Below are 24268 nucleotides of genomic sequence, written 5' to 3'. Positions count from 1 at the left end.
GGCTCATGCATAACATTTTGTTCTAGGATTTCTTAGAAGACAGAGATGCTATAATATTAATAAATGAATTTCTTTCTGAGATATCTAGAAACTGGAGCACTATAAGAAGAATAGCACCTATCGATGTGAAGAACTAACCATCTCACACAGCTTTGTTTGCTAGGACTTATACTAACAAAAGGGAATATAATTTAGTTTACGCCACTCGTGTTTAAAACAACATAATTTACTGCAAAATAGCTGCGGCCACATGAATGGGTAGAAAAATTAAAATGATATAAATTACTGGTGCTTTAATTGCGAAATAAATACATTCTGTTGATGCTAAATATAAGCGTGTACGAATAGTAGACTTTGTTGGAACGTTGCTATAGAATTGTTATTTTGTTTGCTGGGTAACAATTTAAAACGGCTCAATGAATATATGACAAAATATCATTATAAACTAATCTTTCTGAATTGTTTACAAACGATTTATCCCTTACATAAATAAGCTTAAACAAAATAAGATTAATTAGAGTCATTAAGCACGGAGCTTGTTTTGATGTAAGCCTTGTTCACAAAACTCCAGAACAGAATAGCAATATAACAACGCTACAGTTCCGCTTGCAATGTTTAAAACGTTGACAGTCATGTAAGAAATTGACGAATGAAGCAGATGTGTAACCACTGATTGGTTTCTAACAAGATCGAGATGATGGCGCAGCAACTAAGCTCAATTTTTATCATAAAATATATCAAAACGCTTCGCTAGTTAATACTTCGAACCTATGATAAATGGTAATTGCAGTTAGATCTTCTATTTTTAATGAACTTTCGGTAATTGCAATCATAGTAAAGCCAAATATGAATTTGGAAACTGTAATAACAAAAGAGTCTAATTGCACAATTTCAAGAATTGAGCATATTGCAGAATCCGCTTATGAAATTAACCCCACTATGCCTGGAAACAATAAAGACGGATTGGGTCGTAAAGAAAAAAAAAATACAAAAAAGGCATGCACAAATACTGGGGGTGATACAGTAGCAGCAATATACTACATGGACGGCTTTACGTACTTTTCAACATGATGACTGGCGTTCCATTCCTCATGCCCGTATGTTCCCTCGTGTACGTTAATTTGTCTACAAGCATTGCAAAATCTTGAACTACAGGTGTTCCCTCGTGTACATTAATTTGTCTACAAGCATTGCAAAATCTTGAACTACAGGTTGCTTACCAAAACGGACAATATATTTAATGGTGATAAACTGATTTCCATTCCTACCTCGAGATATATTAGATCTTTAGTTAAAATTGTAATGTATGCAAACAAACGCATGTTGTTTTTGCAGGTCTCCAGTTAATGTTAAGCTCAACATTGGTTGATGCAGAAGCATCCATTGCAACCGAGTATATTTCAGGTAAGATTTTTTTCTAACAAAGCATCACCAACAGCTCTTGCAGCAAGTGTCTCTATATAATGACACCTCTTTCATTATATCGAATATTTAGTATAGTCAGTTGACATCAGATGGCGTTCAGGAAAGAATAAATAAATAGCTGCGTTCTACTAACGCTTTATACGCCCCATATCAATTTTATTGAAAAAAGGAAGTCTTGGGTAACTTTTGTCCTAATAATGCTTCATCACAAGCTGTCCCAGCAAGTGTCCAACCCATCGTGGAATAATACTATCTAATGACAGTATCTGTTCCTATATCGACATATGGCATCGCTGTCATTATTAATCATCCACAAAGAAAATGAGAAATAACCAAAGAGGAAGCTTTACGTATGAATACAGGCAGACAACTCTTTTAAGCAAATTAAGCAATTATAAGATTCTTAGGGTGAAATTGTATACATGCATGGAAGTATCAATTGAAAGTGCAACGTATACCAGCATAAAGCGACTGCAAATACAAGCACACTCTCAAGATATTCAGATCTCATTTTTCATATGGATGGTGACTTGATTTTATGTGCAGATGGATCACCATGTCCTGTATTACTTTACACGCACACAGACACAATATAAAAACAATGCTGACAGAAAGGCAAACAAGCTGCACATGTCATTTGGAATCATAAACGCTCAAGATATGCCTTACGTCGCTGCACACAGCGTAGTCTACATGGGCACATAAGCAAATGTAATTCTCGGCTGACGGGGAAAATATATTTTCCAAGGATAATCGGTTACAACATGGTACATGGTCCCAATCAAAATTACACTTAACATTCCTCTAGTTGTTTATGTCTTGGAAACTGTTTATATTATACAGCTCGAGGCACTGACAAAGCTATGATTGTCTTTGAGGAACAGCTTATTTTTTCAAGAAAAACAACGATGTTTTCAGCATATTTGATACTTTTTATAATGTATTATAGATACTACCCACATCAATTTCTAGAGATAAAACCAGATATGCAAAAGGAGACGTGCAAAAACTATTCTAGAAAGATTAGAACTCGAACATATCTTTAAGGAGAGACAACCCATCGCTTGCTGGAATGAAGGATGAATTAAGTTATGCGTTTAGACCAGCAGGCTTCTTTTAGTACATTTGACGGTTAACACGTTCATTTTAGTCAAGATTAGGGCTAAAGTTTTGAAGAATCCATAAATATTATACGCAAGTACTAAAGCTCGCCCGATATTTTTATCTCAAAAGGCTCAAGAACACTTTTCATAAATTGATATCAAGACGCATATTAATGAGAAGAATGGAATGGATTTAACATTTTCAGTTAGATCCTATGTACGGCCAAATTAGATCGATGCATATACATGTAACAGTGCTAGTGTTTGCCAGACAACTGTAGACTCTGATAATACTAACGTGGTTGCATACGTTGTCCGAGCTTGAAGTAAACTTCTGACCACACGGCATGTCAATTACCATGGATATGTTTTGAAATGATAAGAAGATATCTTAATTAACAGGTCCTCCCGCCATTCCAAGGTGGATGCAGTACTAAATTAATTGGTTACATTTTCCAAGATTAAGGTATGTTATCTCCTGCAATACAAGCACATATGACGGCTACTACATGTCGTGGTTGTTTCATTGAATTTGTTTATGGTTGCTCTATGATGTTTTCTGCCGTACTAGAGACATGCAGGTAGATATTTGTGTGATCTTTTACTCCACAGAACACCACATTCATTATATTATAGAAAGAACGAAAATATTGTTCATGTATTACAGTTACCGTGTTCAACATCGAATTAAGGTAAATCAGTACGATATTCATGACAAGTTGCTCATAACTTTATTAATAGTACAACTGTTGTTGATCCAAGCCAACTATTGTTTATAATTTATCTATACGTACGAGTCTTCTAACGATGTGTTCTGTTCTTAAATAATTACTTGAACATTTGTTGAAAAAAAAATCATATACAATAGATTGCTTGCAATGTTCATAGAATGATTACATATAATATTTACAGGTTTGGCCCGTTGCAAAACATTACATAATATCACTACCTACATAAAACGCGTGACAGTTTACATACCTCGTCTTGACTGATATATATGGCAAACATTAATGCGAAGGATGTACTTGAAGACTGATTGTCGTTAACATGAAGAGAAAATTTTTACAACAATGAATCGGATTCACTGATTTAATTTTTTTCAAACCTAAAAAAAGCCATACAGCCCTTTCGCCGGCAATAAATACCAAGTTAACGTTCCATCAATAATCACAGTATGATATTTCCTCTGTCAGTTGGGTCTTTGTGCCTGATCAAAAAAATCCATATTAACATCAAGCAAACATTGAGAAATGTATGAAAATTATGGAAAAGGTGGACGCAATGCATCAAACATTCCAGAAGCAAGATATATAAGTTCTTCATTGAGAGGTCTGGTTTAGTTAGATATATAGGAACAAGGTATACAACTTTATTTGAGGCAAAATCTGGCCTATCTCCTGTTCTTCCCCATCCTGTAGATTTGTCTTCTCAAACTTTTAATGGTTTCATTCGTCTTCAGCAGTTTCACTTTTCAAAGGCTATAAATGGTAATCTCACATTAATATACTTTTATACTTGAATATATTTTTTAATATAGCTTCTGTAACAATGCATTATGCAAAGATTGCAAAGTAACGATATGGCATATTAAGCTATACAGGATACATGCTTTTAAAATTCCTTGTGATTAATAAGTGGTACTGCAGATTAAAAGACTTCCACAAATCACAACGTATCACTAAAGTTACCATTTCACCCAAAACATGTTGATAAAATGGCTGTGAAATTTATTCTTTTCAGATTATATTGAGTATATATATTAATATTGGATACATACCATTATATATAGCCATCTTACAATACTGCATTGGCAGGACCGGAAATACATGCTTATATTGTATAAACACGATCTATCTAATAGCAAACTTTTTGAAAACTTTCCCCTTATAGGTGCCCAATATATTTATGTCTGGCCCGGTGAGACCTCTTAGATTATGTCCAGTGGCATCTTCTCGGCGACAATAGTGACATCAGAATCTTTTAAGGGTCAAGCCCGCAATTACATACAATTTACCCAGGCACAGGTTTCTCCTGGATATGTACAATAATTTAATGTAGTGACTATTTTCAGCCAATCATTGACCTTCATAATTTTAAAAGTGGAATTTAAAATTGTTTGCAAAATAATTATTTGCTGTGACTGCAAATTAAATTGTACTTATTACTAACAACCAGCATTTTTTTAAACCTCTAATAAAACATAATTACCTCATAATATTACTGAGCATCATAAAATTATCTGTAGCTGATTCAACATATTATTGAATTTAAAGATAGGAAATTATATCTCCATTTATCTGTTTACAAAGTTGATGTTGTCCACTAGTGAGATCTCTTCTATCCTAAAGAGAGCAAAGTAATTCGTAAAAAAAGTGGATGAGTACCATGCGGTGAGTGAAGTGCATTATTAGTCATCATCCTCATAAAATTTAACTGGATCTAGCGTGTTCTGATCTTTGAGTAATTAGTAATACTCTGTGTACGTATAAATATAAGAACGCATTCTCACATGTCTGGCATGGTTCCTACTTTTCCCGTTATTAGCCGAGAACTAGAATTATACTTGTAAATTTGTCTCTCCATTTCGCATGATCTATAATGAGGTACTCAGTGACGTAAATTTACACGTACATTCTTCTGTCATAGTTGTCGCTTGAGATTGGAAGTAGCGTGGTTCTCAAGACGTCATGACTGCGGATGAACGAAGGTAAGTTCATGCCTGTTTATGTTCAGAAAGGAGAAAAAATCAAAAGCGTCTGACTGTGATAAGTAAGTATTAGATTTATATGAATACAATATGTACACATATTGCATCATATCACTGCAACTGTATAGTCTAATGTGCACGAAATATAACAAAATTCAATGCAAAGTAATAGTAATTTATTGAGACAGTAACATATTATGTTAAGAATGATTAGTAGATGAAGTAAAAACTTCCAATTCAATCATTTGCAAGACAGATTGTGAAACAATTGATTTCAAGATGACATGCCAAGACTTTGTTATAAATACATTTGATCTAAATATATCGATGGAGCAGTAGACCAGTGAATATCGACCAGTGGTTTCCGTGCATAGAGTCTTGATTACCAGGATGCTCCTTGACGAAGACCACCTGACCTTTGTCCATCATAGTTATCACTGTTACTGACCCTGTAACTGCTGAGTACACCTTTCCAATCTCCTCCTTGTCTTTCATAATAAGAAAACGAGCACTTTTGACATTAGGATTCAGTGCTGTTAGAGAGAAGGAATACATTCCCTTCGTTGGAGCCTTGAATCGTCCAGTAGAGGTATCGTAGCAGTTTCCCTCATTGACCCAGATGTGGTCAAAAACCACCGTTTGATCGGATACGTACGTCGTGGTTGAAGTTAGTGTAGCGGTGAAAGCAATGCCATGGTTAGCAAGCGATACATTCCCATGTACAGCTGAAATATACAGAAGTCACTTTTCTTATAGCAACGCAATCTAGTTTAGCAGTTTTTACATGTTACCATTCTGAATCATTTATGATTTAGTGCATTTATTTCTCGCATTAGCTTATTATATTTGATGCACGTGAAGTTAGTTTTTGTTCTTTTCTTTCTCTTCCTGTAGTGAGGAATGTCTAGCATATAAAGCTAAATTATGTAAGAAAACTTTCGTTTGCTTGTATGACACAATTATTAGTTAGATAAGTTTTACTATGAGAGAAATTCGTCATCAAAGTCAGAAAAAGAATCAATAAAAGATAAATTAATCCAGAAATATCTAAGCTACACAAAAATACAGACTGAGTCAAACGACGATGAACGAACTGACATGAATAGAGACGAATGTGTACCCTACCCTGCGTATATGTTTCATCAGATTTTCTTTTCAGTTCTTCCAATTGTAGCATAAGAACCTCAACATCGTTCTGTAGAAGAAGTCGCTTGGCCTTCTCCTCCTCCAGTCTAATACGAACAATACTGAGATCTGCCTGACCTACGTCTTCCAGAATGGCTGTTGTACAACCGCATGAAGCCACAAGTAAAAATATATATCGAATCCAGAGCATTTTCATTCTAGTTTAGCTGAGCGAACATTAACGGCGTTAAAATTGGATAAGAGAGAAAGCCGTCTATTTTTATACCGACCTGGCTTGTGCACCTGCGAGATCTCCATTTTATCTCGTATCCAATCACTTTTTATTCCAGTAAAATATGTTAACGTCGTGGAAAACCCGAAGCCAGATATCATAATTTAGGTTATCAGTAGGCATTCCTCAACCAATCAATTTCACGTTCAAGAACTCACAAACAATTAAATGACAAGTAAGTACCTCCTTTTATATGAAATAGGACAATTGTGTATATTAGAAACCAATACACTTCCATACAACCCTCCCACTCAGATTCTACGAAACAGCAATGGCAACTGTCATATTGTTACACTCTGTCAACTACCTCAAGCTATCTGTCCAAAATTTGCTTTTTGTAATGAACTCAGATATGTATAAAATAGTAAAATATTGCCTAATTACGCACAAGATAACATATTTGAAGGCTTTACTTACATGCAATCAAGTGTTTTTCAGAAGAAGAAAAAATAGTTGAGCTTTTGAACATATATACATTCCAGTCCTAATACATTTAGTATTTTCCATCCGATTTATTTGATATTTTTACGGATTTCGGTAAATTGAAAATACCATGTTTATAAAACAGTATGGTTACAAAATAAATGTCTATGGTTTTAAGGGCACTAACATGCTAATATTAACTGTGTTTATTTGAGTTTTTGGATTAGTCGTCAAATAGGTAAATACATGTTTAGAGTTGTGAGTTTCAGGTTAGTCGTCAGTTGGGTAAATATCTGTTTGGTTGTGATTTTGAGTTTAGTCGCGAATTGGATAAATAAATACTTAGCTAACATCTTCTTCAAACTGTTCGCTATAGATTACTTATGGTAGATTTTTTTGTATCCAAAACTACCTGCCTTGCAGAGAAAAAGATAAAGAGAGATTTTAGGGTTGTTACGATTATGTATATTGAGGTCATATCTTTATTGAAAGTCAGTGTACTTTCCAAGTGAAGATAGGAACCCATTCTCTGGTGGTGAATAATAATGATAAGAACATATAATATCCTCTTATTGTTGCGAAAAGTGTCCTGACTTGGGCGTCGATTGCACTCTCTCAGATTGCAGGCGGTTTACTATTGCACGGGTGAAAATGAGACGTATTTGAAAAAATTATAATACGGGACACTTTTGTTGATAATTAATAATTAATTTCAAGGTTCACAGAGCTTCGATAAAGCATAATTTAACATAAAGGATGTAAGACCCTATCGCATCATAACAATGGCTGTAGACTGAGGGATGCTATGATGATTGATCACTTTATTTTTATAAAACATAGACTGTAATTTATTGAATGTTGACACTGGTGCCTGATGCAGCTACGTGACTATGTATGTTAATATATGGCTTTAGTGGCTACATACTGTCATTTAAAAGTAATGTTGTAAAACTTTAAATTTGCAACAAAGAATAACTGAAGGGAGATGAACCAACGGGAATTAACGTATACAAGGTAAATATTTTAATATTATGTTCATATTCTGCAAAAATGAATTTATAATAAAATTTCAAGGAATACAATTTAGAAGCCTTACAATATATGAGTACAATTATGGGTTTTGTTCTGCATCGAGTTTTCAATATTTAATCGATTGTGTTGATGAGTTCTCTCATATTACAGCATCACCATTATTTTCAAGATATTCTTTCGCTGATATGGTGTCAATTTGTAGATGTTTGGATGTATGTAGAATGATACTATTTATACTACTACTACTACTACCACTACTAATACTACTACTAATAATAATAATAATAATAATAATAATAATAATAATAATAATAATAATAATAAACATTTGTATTACATTACTAGTACGTCAAATGCTGAATTTATAATTTCCGAAGGGATAATATTTGCTAACTTTGGATCCGATACATCCAGTCCGGTCATGATAAAGTAATTTGGAATTTCGTGTAATATATTATATAATCAGGACAAAACGATTAGCTGTACTGTACTACATGGATTCATTTGTTCAAATGAAAATCCTTGACAACATAATAGCCAATTTAATGAAGAATACATTTCAGATAATGGTATGACGATATAAAGTTTTAGTTGTATATGTGAAATAAAATAAAAAATTCCCGGGACAAGATATTGAGACTGGTCCCATTCACTCGTGTAATTAGTACTGAACGTGCTGAAGCAACTGGGATCGACATCAAAAGGGGCACAATCCAACCATATGATACTCTTCTGACATCTTATTTTCGTTCGAGTTGTGTACCTTCAATTTAAAGCGGATGATGAGACTTTAATGTACCATACGTTCTTTTCTCGCAGTTTAGCATGAATTAATTTACTTTCGTGGTGAAAATGATGTTTGATATCTGCATGAGAGATTTTAACGGTCGCATACGTTCTTGGTGTGATTTGGGATATGGCTGATTCCACATCAAGATCATGTTTCGATGAATCTTCAAATTCATGGTTTGTTCTAGTGATGAAATTCACGTACACAACTTTTCAGATAAAATAGTTGCAGCATTTAGGCCATGGTCTCCATATTTGACAAATACGTTATCATTATCATCAGCAGTATCATCAGTAGTATTAGTAGTAGTATTAGTAGTAGTATTAGTAGTTGTTGTTACTGTAGTCATATTATTTAATTCAAAGGTCCACAGGACAATAGTCATTGAAAAATGACGGATTCTTATTTGCGTGAATGATCTTCCTATTCACGTAATGACCACACGTTAGCAAATGCTAGTTACATGTTTTACTTGATGCACCGCACATGCTGACTTACTAGTCAGCCCTTCCTAGCCGAATCGTGGTACTTAAAGGCATTCAATAGAAGACATGATGAACACACCTAATATGACGAATTATTGATATCTCAAATTACCTAACATTTCTATCTCAAGAACTCCAGGGAAATTCCTATTTTAAAACATTTGGGAAGGTCTATTTTTGCAAAACTAACATATGCTTTAATGAAGTCTCATGAATGTTGCGAGACAAAAGACAAAATTCCATGGACGCTTTAGCCTCCTGAGAGTACGTGTTGTCCTCCAATTGCCATGACGAATAGCCTAATATTAGATTTAAAACAAAGAAAACTATTGGCAAAATATACGTATCACAAAGCTATGCATATTATTTATAATTATGATCACACGTGAAATCATCTTGGTATATAGATTTATATCAATATCGTTGTACATGAAAACTGAATAGTATATATAACTTTATACCCGTTCTAGTTCACATCATAGACAGGATCCTTTTCCAGAACAGATTTGTAAAACTTGATTGAGATGTCCATCTGCATAAACTCGGCTTGACTGTGTCCTTGAAATGTCGTTACAAGGTTCCACATGAAATACTATGATAATTAATTGCCAAGTATTATCCCTCAACAAATATGCATGCCAATCGGATTGCTGTCTAGATTTATGTTAACCACTGTCTACAAATTTTCTGACGTTCATGGATTCATTGCATATTAATATAAAGATATTCAGTTCGTTGTTAAATTTAATATTTATTATGTTTTTATTTCCCCCATTTAACTTCACTTTTGACAGAGTCATAGCCAAGAACGCATTAAAATATGGTTCAATTGATGATTATAGTAATTTTGGAAGCTTTTATGCATGAGAAAAATCTAATACATATATACTATATTTGATGCATCGCTATACTAATTAGATTTCTCCTATATTTCCTTTATTTTCTACACGTTTTAACAAAATAGGGTTTAGTATTTAACAGTTCCAATGCACCAAGGCAATCTTACTTAGATCAACACTAACTTAGTCATTAGTTATAAGTCCTAATTGCAAAAAGGCAGTCTTAGTTATATTACATTCCAACTTAGATACGTCATTTAAAGATCTAGATCCATTAGATAACAACAATTTCGTATAACAATAAATTGTATTTGGATGAAATAACTGGACTGTTTGGTGCAGAAGACCTTTCAGGAACTTGCCCTATTATCACATTTGCATGGTTTGTTATCTTACGAATACTGATAGGGCCTAACTCCATAAATATTTATTCTTTATTTCCTTTTTGGGAAATATTGCTGATTTGTATTCAATGAAGCAACATTTTTCACTGCTCGACAAAGAATCGGCTTAACACTAGTGTCTATTAATTAAAATTCCACATTCTGCACTAGTCAGCAAATTTTAAGCTTTAATGATGCTTTCTATTGAATATATCAAAACTATATAAACTATATAACCATCAAAAATCATATGTTTGATAAGGCAGAAATCGTTATCTCTTCCCACGTGCACTTATTGCAGAACAAAATGACACGCTACTTCTGATTGAAAAAGGAACACTACAAGCCCTCAGGATTGTAAGGAATAACGCCCAGAAGACCGCCCGCCGCTGTGCCAACACCTACTGGCTGAACCTTTGCAACAGTATACAGACAGCTGCTGACACCCGGGATACAAGAGGAATGTATGAGGGTATCAAAAAGGCGACAGGCCCCCCCAGCTACAAGACCGCCCCCCTCAAGTCCAAGACGGGCGAAGTCATCACAGACCACGGGAAACAACTGCAGCGATGGGTTGAGCACTATCTCGAGCTATATGCCACCCAAAACAATGTCACTGGAACTACCCTGGACACCATTCCAGACCTGCCTGTCATGGAGGAGCTAGACACACAGCCCACCCTGGAAGAGCTCGGAAAAGCCATCGATTGCCTTGCCTGTGGGAAGGCTTCTGGAAGCGACGGCATTCCGCCTGAAGTCGTCAAGAGCGGAAAACCAGCACTGCTCCAGCCCCTACACACACTCCTCTGCCTTTGCTTGGAACAGGGATACATCCCACAGGACATGCGTGACGCCAACATCGTCACTTTGTACAAAAACAAAGGAGACCGTAGCGACTGCAACAACTATCGGGGCATCTCCCTCCTCAGCATCGTCGGAAAGGCCTTCGCCTGTGTTGCTTTGGCGCGCTTGCAGATCCTAGACTCCCGCGTCTACCCAGAATCCCAGTGTGGATTTCGAGCCGGCAGGTCAACTGTAGACATGATCTTCTCACTACGTCATCTGCAGGAGAGGTGTCGCGAGCAGCGGATGCCCCTCTACATTGCCTTCATAGACCTGACGAAGGCGTTTGACATGGTTAGTCGGAGTGGACTCTTCAGACTCCTGCAGAAGATCGGCTGCCCCCCACGTCTGCTTGCTGTCATTATGTCATTCCACGAGAACATGCACAGCACAGTGTGATTCAATGGCGCAACATCTGAAGCATTCCCAGTCGTTAGCGGAGTCAAACAAGGCTGTGTCCTTGCACCGACGCTCTTTGCCATCTTCTTCTCCATGCTTCTCCTGTACGCATTCAAGGACTGCAGCGAGGGAGTGTACATCCATACCAGGGCTGACGGCAAGCTGTTCAACATCGCCCGTCTCCGTGCTAAGACTAAAGTCACAGAGGTACTCATCCGTGAATTGCTCTTTGCCGACGATGCAGCCTTGACATCACACACGGAAGATGGACTTCAGAAGCTGGTATGCTGCCTCTCCCATGCATGTAAGGAATTTGGACTGACCATCAGTTTGAAGAAAACGAATGTCATGGCACAGGTCACAGACTCCCCTATCTCTATCTCCATCGATGGGTACAATTTGGAAGTTGTCGAGAACTTCACATACCTCGGGTCTAACATCTCCAGCTCACTCTCCATTGATTCTGAGGTGGGCGGCAGGATTGCCAAGGCAGCAGCAGTGATGGCCAGACTTAACCAGAGGGTCTGGAACAACCCCAACCTCACAGAGAAGACCAAACTGCGTGTCTACCAAGTGTGCGTGCTCAGCTCACTTCTCTACAGCAGCGAAACATGGACCACCTATGCAAGACACGAGAGGAAACTCAACAGCTTCCACCTGAGATGTCTGCGGCGCATTCTGCACATCCAGTGGCAGGACAAAGTACCCAACACAGAGGTTCTAGAACGCGCCAACATGAACAGCATGTTCTCCATACTCAGCGAGAGGCGCCTTCGCTGGCTTGGCCATGTCAAGAGAATGGACCCAGGTCGCATTCCCAAGGACCTGTTATATGTGGAGTTAGCAGAAGGTGCACGACCAACTGGACGACCACATCTGCGCTACAAAGATGTTTGCAAGAAGGATATGAAGACAGCAAACATCAATGTCAACGACTGGGAGAGCTGTGCAAACAACCGTTCCAGCTGGAGTCTAGCTGTCCGGCAGGGAGTTCAAAACGCAGAGGAAAAGAGAAGAATAAAGCAAGCTGAAAAGAGAGCTAAAAAGAAGGATAAGCAAAAGCGTACTTTGGAGCTATGCCATCGTCTCTCGTAGACGGACGGATGCCAAGAGTTATGGAAAAATACGAACCATTTATGTCGGTGATTTAGACTATTAAAGTATTAAGAGACACGGAAGTTTGTCCGTCATTTGTTGGTGAATACTTTGCCTTTTCCGATATGTTTTATGTGAAAGTGTTATAATAAAGGTAGTAGAATGTAAATATGTTAATGTCCCTCTCTATTGTGTTAATTAGTCAAAAGACATAGCCTCGGGAGCAGTATAAATTGGTTTTTGACTTCTTTGTCGATTAAGGGTTTTCATTTGTTGCTAGGTAATGAGATGAAGATATTATATCGGTTGATCCACTTGTAACTGGCAAGCCTTGTATATATGCAACAGTTGATCCTGCTGGAATAGAAATCCTGGGTTATATCTAGCTTACACAGTTACTAGCGCAATGGCAAATTAGTCTCTTGAGAATGGCGTTGTTGATCAGGATATTGTTCCTTTAGCGGACAATTTTTGGGTCAGTGGTTTACTGGGGTCACTCTTGCTCCTAGTATGAATGTATCGATCGTACACTTTATGTTACACATTCTCTTAAGTCTAATTTGGACGATAAAAGGCAATCGCTACTTGATTACAGGAAGAAGATCGACATAACTCCTTTTGTTTCAGGTGGTTTTTAGCGTAACCGATGCCACGCAAGAAGCAACTCATTGCTTCTTGAAGAATGGGGTCCTTATTGGGAAATAGAGGCCACATGAGGTGGTGGCGAGGGGTCAGATAGCTATCATATTGTTGTTCCTATATCGTATCGACATGCTACTCATAGTCTAGCCCATTTAGGAATCAGAAAGACTTATTGCAAGAATTGAAATAATTTTTATTAGCAAACATTAAAAGTGATGTTTCTAAATTGTGTACATCTTGTCAAACTTGTCAAATGGTAGGAAAGCACAAACAGATGACACCCAAATTCTTATGTTACATATTCCTGAATTTGATGAACCATTTAGGGAAATAATGGTAGATTGGATCGGGCCGTTTACATAAGACCAAGTTAAGCAACCAAAACATGTTAATGAGTATGTGTGTCTACACGTTTTCCAGTAACTATTGCTTTGCATAAATATTCCCTCTCTTTAAAGATTAAAGATGGAATAATCTCTAATATAGTTGTTGTTTTTTTTGGGGGGGGGGGGTTACAACATTTAAAATAACCTATCCATCACAGAGAGAAGATATGAAAGGTTTTCATCCGCAAGTATTATTATTATTATTATTATTATTATTATTATTATTATTATTATTATTAACGTTTGGACGGTTTAACTTGTACTTGACCCTTTACTAAGTACCTGGCCTTTGAACGACCTCGTTGTTTGCATAGATCATTAACCAAATAACCTTAAGACAAAGTATTCCATTTTTCCAGGTCATCTAACATGGGGGTCAAAGAATAAGTTGATATTCAATGGATGAAACTCCAAATTTTGTTTTTGCATATTGGAAAGAACCATGTTCAAACTTTTATTTTAATATGACACCTGACCATCAGTATTATTGTAATTCAAATTTCGTTTGCTATATAAAATATTTACTTTATTGAAATTCTATCCATTTGCCTTATTTAATAAGGTTGCAAGAATTACATGGCGAACATCATAGTTTTATTTACTGCCTGTAAATGTTCTATTAGTAACAATGTAAGGACAAACATAAGAATAAATCGGTTTACCGTTTGAACATTAGGATAAGCATGTCTTTTTCTTCTTTCAATATTATATATATATATATATATATATATATATATATATATATATATATATATATATATATATTATGTTATTTTTGTGATTTCTTTTTTATCATGAAGATGGAATGTGCTAGGGTTGGAAAGAAGAACATTTGGTCAGAAACACATCTCTTGTTTGTCGCTGTATGTTCTGGAAACATCGTTTTGGTTTTTAGGTTGTAAGTTGCAACCTAACTTAAATTTATTTATAAAAAAAATTATTAAACTGTGTACTCAAGATAAAACTCTTTAATCCACTGCATATCGTGAACCCAACCCTTCCTATGCACACATATGATCCATCCTTTTGTGTAAATATGATCAAAGCACACTGGAATTTTATTAATGTTTATGTTCAAATTGTCAGCAAAATAAGATTTTTTCTCTTCTTGCCTTCACGAACTAATCAAACTAATTGTATATTCTCTAAATCTATACACATTATAATGTGGGTGCGTAAATTACATAACCAGAGTTCGTGAACATAGTTTATCTTTGATAAATCGCTGATGAATAATACGTTTTAACAAGTACAAGGTAAGTTTATTTCATTTTCTTATCGAATAAGCATTTAGTGTATCTTTTTATTGTAACAGGCAGTGGGTGGGGCGGGCAAAAGATCAGCACAAATTTATTTTGTTTCTTAAATCCTGGGATATATGACTTAGTTCAAAAAAGTTTCACCATCAGTTTTGGGACAGGAAAAAATCATTTATCGTATCGTGTCCGAAAATATATGGTAAATAGATTAACAAGAAAGTACTTTTGGACCATTTATCTTAAGCTTTTGCTGCATAGAGTCTCGAGAGCAGTGTGTGTGTGTGTGTGTGTGTGTGTGTGTGTGTGTGTGTGTGTGTGTGTGTGTGTGTGTGTGTGTGTGTGTGTGTGTGTGTGTGATGCGATTTAGATTCTTAGCCAGTCCTAACACTAGCTTCATAATGCTTAGTGAGGCAGCTGTTAGTACCATTTATATAAATAGTTGGTATGACAAGGCCGGGGTTCGAACCCGCGACCTCACCCATATGGGGCGGACGCTCTAACAACTAGGCCACAGAAGCGATCCGAGAGCATTTTGAAAGTGAATTTACGTAATTCATTGTAAGTGTTTCAGGAGACGAATGGCAATAACAAATGATCCAATGAAACTGAAACAAGAAATGTTTTTATTAGATGTGAACAGACACCAAATTGTATTATAAAGATTTTAAGAGGAGATATAGTGGAATGCAAAGTTGATTTTAGTTTATGCTTTCATAACATCCCTCCTTAATAAGACATTTCTGTCAAAATTGTCACTATTAATAAACACATTCATTCAATAAAATCGCTTCTAATTGTTCTTCTTCGGCTTTTCTTAAGTGAATTGCTCTCGTGCCCCATGAGTTGGAGTTTCAGCCAGGATGTAGACACCAACTGGACACCAATACGTATCACAGAGTCATTTAATACCAAACGCTGGCAGAAATCAATGAATAACTGCGTTTCCCTACCTTAAATCAAATATATCTGCAGCAAGGAATCATGTCATTTCCATATGCTCAATTGTTTTTATGCAGATAAACACAATCCATCATGCATTCTTATTTTTTCATTGCACTGACTGCAATTGCGGAGTTAAGAATAATTTAACACATTTCTGTAACACCTCCTGTTATCTTTTCATAAATGTAAAATATGCAGAAGTTCCAATTACATATGTAGCTCCATTTATTATTTGTAAACTCTGCAAAATTTCACACAAAAACAGATACAGAATAACTAATAATATTTTTCCCTAGTAAAAATAAGTGTAGACATGGAACTACTGCAGAGGATGGTAACTAAAAATACAATAACTGAGATCAAGGTAAAACCTAAGTAAATCTTCCAACAAAGAATAATACAAAACATTATCACACCATAAAGGTATCCAGTGAACGCTGAAACGTGGGAAAGACTAATGATTGGCAGCATCATAGAGAGACTATTCCTAAGGTAAGTACGGCTGTTTATCTGGATTGTGATGCAAATACTATTTGAAAATGGTAATAATGAATGATATCCCATTTTACTTAAGGTTGGCACATATTTAATCCATTTTGCCTAAATGAATTATTTTAAATGAAGGCGATTTTTCCTTGATTTTTTATCAATCTAACTTTAACTGTTGAGTTTGCATATCGCTTTATAAATAGTTCATTAAATATTTTTGTTATAAAAATTGCCAAAACGTTATTTTATATAAAGCAGACCTGCCAACCTTACTGAAAAGTTAGGGAAAATCCCGATTTATAGACATATCTCCCGATTACCCGACTTTCAACTCCCCGAGTAAAAAAAAATTAATCGTTTATAAAAAATACATCATGTCCCATTTCCCTGTTTCTCTTTCTTGCTTTTCTGTGTCTAGTATGTTTCTTAATACTTTACCATGTCCGGCTTGATTTCGGTCTTCATACGCCAATACAAAGAGCTTGTCTGACAGCGTGGCTCTCTTTATCCGACCACATCAGCAAATCTCAGCATTATAATAGATACATTTCTCAGCAAGAAGCAACACAAAGAAGGAAAGAAAGTAACTGATGACTTTTTACCAGCCAAGAAAAAGAAATGAGGTCCATGATATAGGAGTGATTGGGAAAAGCAGTTTGCTTTCACTCGTCCATCAACTTGGCGGGCCTATCATGCATTCTGCCACTGACTATCGGCTCTTTCCACGTTCAATTCTGCGTCAAAATTGAACAATTGGTACTACTAAAACTATCTATGCAGATAATCAATATTGATTCCTTCTATTCGGTTTCAGAAAAAGGCCAGGTCCTATATGATACTGCATATTGTTTAGACACATCTGCAACGCTTGCATGAATAAGTAAGTCATCCTTTAGTGGATTGCTCTCAGGGAAAAAAGGATGGATCTGGCCAACTGTTGTTTCCAACCCTTGGTAGAGTACTGTTATCAATACTTTCAACAATGCACAGCAACAGCAATGCTGAGAGAGCATTCTCAATGGTCAGAAAAAAACCAGAACCAGCCAAAGAGCCAGCCTGTCAGCATCAAACCTGGAAGCTATTCTCGTTAGCAAATTTGGCACCCAAAGACAACTGAATAATAAACTTTTACAGAAATACAAAACTGCAATATACAATGGAATGAAATAACACAGGTAAACATCTTTATCACGATATGTGCACATTACACTGGTACCCCCAGATTTTTTACCCTGCCTCCTGATTTGTAATGGTTTATTTTGGGTCAAATTCATGACTTTGATTTTTCAATGTTGGCAGGTCTGATAAAGGACAAAAACTTTTATTAAGCTTTGATTTAAAATACAAGATGTGAGGCATTGTTTTCGATTTAGAAAAGATGCTAAAAGTACTTCAATACAAAATCAAGATTGAGTTTGATATAATCATTATATGTTTTAAATTGATTAAAACAAATCAACACCTCATAGCATGAGTGTTTCTGCTAATAGTCCTACCGTGGTGGAAAATTCAATGATGTTTCTTTGGGTTGGCTGTACATGCCCAGTCAACGAAATGGTTACTTATCATAAATATGTTGACCATGCAAAGTTTCTTTAACGATATAAGAAAATCATGAAAATGATGTTTTAAATGTTGGTTGTAATTAAGTTTTCTTAATAACACTTTTAAAACCTTGATTGATCTGCACTAGGCACAACTGACATTTAGTCCGTCATAGAGATATAAATCAGTAGGTTGAGACTTTCATATTTTTAATGTGGAAAAGGTGTTTTTTGCTGGTTATTGTCAAAGCCGAGTACAAAGTTTGCTGTTGAACAAGTTGAACAGTGCTTAAATGTTCCTGTTGTTATATCACGTTATTAATATTTGATACAGTGAAATGTGTCTGGTACAGCACCTATCAAACTTTTATAATATATGTTCATAGATGTTGCAAGACAAACTGATTAGAAATTTGCACTGCCATGTGCTGATTCATCCATGTACAGTTGGAACATGCTTGTTTTCTAGCAATACTCAGGAGGAATGGAATTTATGGTGAGTATAACGAGATGTATTTCATAATACTGGAGAAAATGTGTGCGGAGATCAAAGAATAGAAGAAAAGCCCAGATGTGCGCGGCATAGATAGGTTTAATGTGTGCTATTGGTCCTCTTTTTGGTCATAAGAAACCATTTTTTCTGTCAGTCAGAATTTATTAATGACAAATATGCATATCATTAGCTGATGACATATTGACATTTCGTTGAGATTTTTGGAGGGGAGGGGAAAAGGAGATAAATATTGATTATGATCAACTCTGCAGTGCTCAAAGAAAACAATTTTGGACACCAACCCAGACTAGTGACTTAAAAAGATCACACAAGCCATGACCGAAGTTCCACAAGCCTAAACTCCAATTTCCATATACCAAATATTCCCCTTTTTTAATATTATTTGTGACACGAATTGCAACTAGTACAATTCCAATATAAATTGGATAAGGGGTTTATAGGTAAAGCAGGTGCAGTGTTCCCCACGACACTCACTAGAGAATTGGATTTCCTGGTGTTCAAAATTCTCCGTTAGCTTCTCCTGGACAATCATGGTCCGAACCAAATTGACATATGTCAATATGTTGTTTCAAGAATGTGCAAAGAATTCACTGCCACTTACATGCCTTATTTGTTTGTTTTTCATTATTATTGTTTTTGCTAGTTTGTATCACAAGGTAAAACTCCATCTGTGAATTCTTAAATTTATTTTTGTTGGGCTTTGCTGATAGTTTTGATATCCAATTGCTTCCTAAATCAACTTCAAATATGAATCATACTTTAATATTATTCTGACAGTTGAAATGATCATGATTTGCGTTTAATATGTCCAGTAAAATCTGCCTTCAAACAAATGTTGCCACTATTCACATACCCGTAGGGATCACTTGTGTTTTGTAGTCACCTGGTGACAACAGCTATTCTAATTTTATCCCAGCAAATGTCTTACATAAATGCCCTGTATTTAAAGGTGTCTGCTGAGTGTGGTAAGCAGTTTCCTGACTAAATTATGGCCTTAGGCGGTCACTTTCTTTGGCTGATGAGTTATTGACCGATATAACTCTCTATAGACATCACTATAAACTGCCACACTGCAGACATCATAGCGATATGACTGTAAAATTATTAAAGCGAAGTTAAAACTGCAAATCACACACACACACACACACACACACACACACACCGACCTATATCCAGAATCGTGTTTAATTTGCTCAGTAGAGAGAACCATTTTGAGTAACTCACTCTGTCTCTGTCTATGGACATTATACACGATTATTTCCATAGGCCGGTGTGAGTGTATTTGTGTGATTTGGATTTTTAACTTCGCTTTAACAATTTTTATATATATATATATATATATATATATATATATATATATATATATATATATATATATATATATATATATATATATATATATATATAGAAAGAAAGGACAAATATCCTGGATGAAAATTAAATATAGGCGCCCCAAACCCCTAAATAGTATATAGTTGGCCCTTAATATAGCCCAGTACCACCATCTGCAAGTCATGAATATTTACGATAACTGGCTAATGTTATAAATGCCTTACAGGTCTGGTAAATCTATGTAGAATCTACCTAAAACGCTTGAACAATAAGTTCAATATTAAATAATCATTTTTATCCAGCGTTCTTCGTGTACACTCATTTATTTCCTGCAAAGAATTCTCGCAATAAATCCCTTTGAATTTCCCCCCAGTAAGTTCTTTTCTCATGCACAATCACTTACATAATTAGCTTTGTATCGATATATATATATATATAAACTAATCCCCATGCCGTATAGTATGTAGACGGTGTAATTAAAGTTGTTTGTATTGTAAACCAGAAATATTTTAATGTATACAAATATTATCATCCGACCGCTCCGGATGCCTAGTGGTTAGAGCATCCACCTCGGATGCAGGAGATCGCGGGTTGTAACCCCGACCGAGTCATACCAAAGACTGATAAAAATGATTCAAACATCTGGCTCGCAAGGAGCTCAGCATTAATAGGTTAGTGTTTGGACTTGTCGGCCTAGTATAGGGTTAATGTGACTGGGTGGGACATCGTGCTACATATATGCGGCATGATGCACCAGTGCAGACATCACTATAAATTGCCACACTGCAGACATCGTAGCTATATGACTGAAATATTGTTAAAGCTGCATTAAGAATCTAAATCACACACATATGCTATCATCTTATGAAACCAATTAATTGATCGATTGATATCGAATTCGACAGAACATATATATTTGTAGACACAGTGGTGGTGGCAGTAGCAAAATCAGTGGTTACAGTAATATGTATTGTACGAGCAGCAGTATGTTGGTTCAAAATAATAGCGGCGGCAGCAGATGTAGTAGCTGTAGTAGTAAGAGTGGTTTAATTAACAGCACCTAAACAAACTGGACAATTGGTGCACATGAAATAGCATGGTTGTAAATACTAAACGATTACTTATCACCACAAGGCAAAAAAGAAAAAATGATGGCATTGATGAACTATGTCTAACATGGAATGATATAAATGTGCAAATGGTCTGTCATGATAGACTACTTGCTATTTTGTCAGATAATAACCTATCGTCGACGGAACATATCAAGAACATCAGTAAAATATTAATTCAAGTTTATGGCTTCTCAGTAGGATAAAACATTTTCTTCCTGAAAGATAGAGAAAACTATTTTCTAAAAGTTTCATACAACCCTATTTGGACTACAGTAATACAGTATGGGGTAATTCAAATGATAAACACATAGCAAAGCTAGCACATCTTCACACAAGACCATTAAGGCTAATATCAATCCAGAAATAAATCAATGAAACATTAGCTGCTACTTTAAAACTAGTACCGACTTCATTCTTGTTTTTGTCGCAACTGCACACACTATTGCATCAAACAATAATGCTTTCGTTTAGATTTGTTTCACACCAGTCTATTTCTGACTATAAACAAAGTGGACAAGAAGGTCATAAATAATCAATATAAAATGTTTTCAGCGATAGCAGATACAGCATTGTACATTGTTATAAATTACTGATATTTATAGGATATTATATAAGGTGTAACTTGCTTAGCAGACACAACCATATATCAGACACTGTCATAAATTACGTAGCTAAATGCAAGAGATCTTCTTCACCAAAGCTAGAGGTGATGATTGTTCTTGACGTGTCAGGTTTCTACAAATTCTCCTGGGATTATCTTTCTTTAATTCTCTTCTCCTCCTCATACCATGCTTGCCCTCAATCAATAGATGAGATCTTTCTGTAAAAACAACCTGATGTGGGGATATGTTTTCTTTTCATTGCAAGAGTAGATAGACCATCTGCCCCTTTTTCTGCTGTAACATAGATAATACATGTTTTAAAGACAATTGTTTTTTCTTAGCTTGTGTAACAAGCATCCCCATGCTAATCTATATTACCTTTTTATCCAATATTAGAGCCGCATTACCGTTTCCCAAGGAGTTGTCGAGGGTTGTTTTTGTTCTTATTTTTTTCTGTCTACAAAGTACTGTTTGAGACAGGTTGCATTGTTCCCCATTCCATCATGTACAGGAATTTGCTAGAAATCATCATCTTGACAGCCTCTTCCCCAAACCTTCTGATAAAATTCCATGAATACCATATAGCATTAATAAAGTGTCAGTTTCCAAGGAAAGTGATATACATATCACTGGATCTAATATTAGACTTGCAAAATAAATGTCCACTATAATGATAACAATACTAATTACATGATCTGTATGAATGCAAATAGTAAGATAAATGTCTAGCAACGGAAACGCATTTTAAACTTTGATTAATGAACTATTTATTAATGTAAACATATGTCTGGAATTTACTTAAAGAACATTAAACATTCGTACCTTTCTACAAGCCACCATTGTTGTTAAAACTAACAATTGCGCATGCTCAGATTTAAGAAGCAGTTTTGATGTCATTGTTCTGTGCGTTTCGCTCCAAGACATTTTTTTGTCCACTAATTTACTTGGATTGGTGGGGGTGTCTTACGGTTATTTGGTCAATGTCTCCGCAAACTACGAGGTCGTTCAAAGGCCAGCTACTTAGTAAAGGGAAAAATACTATTTAAAAAGTCCGAACAATATTAATACTACTAATACTACTACTACTAATAATAATAATACTAATAATAATTTATTGCGGATGAAAACCTTTAATGTCTTCTCTCTGTGATGGATACATGTGCAAGTTATTTTAAATGTTGTTATGAAGCTCCTACAATCCTCAATGTTCTTAATCTTTGTCTTCCTCTTGCTTACATCTCTCCAACCATTATTGTTTCAAAAACATGTCGCATGGACATACACGCATTTTAGTAAATCAAATGTCGTATTGTTGAAATCCATTTGTTATAGCACGTTCCCAGCTGTTTTTGAAAGAAGCAGTGAACGTTTCAGGTAGAGAATATAAATTGAACTGCTTGTTAAAATAAATTGGAAGATTATGTAGTTCAGTAGGAAATCAAGAAATATAAATATATTGATTATGTGATAAAATAAATAGGTTCATATTATATTTCACCTTATTTTATAAGTGATGCTGATAGCATTAGAAAGCTTGGTTCTGTACACATCACCAGTCGTTTCGAACCAGGTCATAATCATTTAGAACCAGGTTCAAATCAATTCAAAGATAAAGAAATAAGCCTCCAGCCATACAATCCTGAGTCAAAGTAAAGAAAATGTTATGCAAATACCTAAATACTAAAATACTAAGCACCAAGCTTAGGTTGCGTCTGATATATTGGGAATAATTCATCATCTTATGACAAACATCTGTTTACTCAAATTTCTTACACGCACCCATTGGCAGGACTAGGCGAATGTCTGACGTCCCTTCCCTGTTTCGCTACTAACTACGAACGAGTTAAGTCCGGAGGCTAAAGTACTTTGCTGGTCGAAAGATGTAGAACAGTCACGTGCTGTGTGGATTAGTGGTTATTCAATATGTCCAACAACATGTAAATTGTCAATTTGTTTGTGAATTGGAGTTTTGCTATTTTGCAAAAAAGAAATTAAGAGTACACGTACCGAGACTTCTGTGTTTCTTTGGCTTTCTTATTTTCTGGTTTTAAGAGCTGGTGATGCATCACTTTACAGAATATATTAAATTAGCAGTATTCATTAATCTTTGCTTTAGAACTTACCTTTGTTAACGAACAAAATTTACATATATTTTATGATCAATGATATAAGTGACAGGCTCACTAAACTGAACCTGTTGCTTGATAACACACTGCTACTACTACTACATTTACCACCGCAACTACAATGTATATCACCACCACCACCACTACACGTATCAATCGTATAAAAATGAATATTAGTTTGCTGAGTAAAAGAGATGAACCTGCATATATAAAGGTCACCTGTGTACCAGTCATTTACCTTTCTTCTTAAAGATAACTGTTATGGACAACTTTGATATAATATCTTAAATCAATCACTGGAAAATCTTTACGTGGGTATGTATGTGGGCGGGAAAAGTCGGTTCACCAAAATTACAATCCATGTCATAGATAACTAAGT

At 35.6% G+C, this 24268-nt stretch overlaps 1 protein-coding gene across 1 annotated transcript; it reads right to left on the bottom strand.

Moving 5' to 3' along the window:
- Positions 1-5396: 5396 nt before the first annotated feature.
- LOC149784782 (complement C1q tumor necrosis factor-related protein 4-like) lies at positions 5397-6658 on the bottom strand. Its single transcript, XM_089933317.1, has 2 exons — positions 6361-6658; positions 5397-5960 (listed from the first exon to the last, which is right to left on the bottom strand). Exons 1-2 carry the CDS (start codon positions 6575-6577, stop codon positions 5551-5553), a joined length of 627 nt encoding a protein of 208 aa, XP_089789443.1. The 5' UTR covers positions 6578-6658; the 3' UTR covers positions 5397-5550.
- Positions 6659-24268: the final 17610 nt, after the last annotated feature.

The sequence above is a fragment of the Sinohyriopsis cumingii genome, chromosome 14, assembly GCF_028554795.1.
Source record: "Sinohyriopsis cumingii isolate HCF-2022 chromosome 14, ASM2855479v2, whole genome shotgun sequence".
In the NCBI taxonomy this organism is placed as follows: Eukaryota; Metazoa; Mollusca; class Bivalvia; order Unionida; family Unionidae; genus Sinohyriopsis; species Sinohyriopsis cumingii.
Note: the sequence above shows the minus strand (reverse complement) of the source record. Positions and strands in the feature narration are given on the sequence as shown.

Bases quoted from the DNA above. Each gene is read 5' to 3' on its own strand.
- LOC149784782 (XM_089933317.1), bottom strand. From the start codon at position 6,577: ATGAAAATGCTCTGGATTCGATATATATTTTTACTTGTGGCTTCATGC. The intron at 5,961-6,360 runs GTAGGGTACACA...TGTATATTTCAG, and splicing joins TGATGAAACATATACGCAGG to CTGTACATGGGAATGTATCG.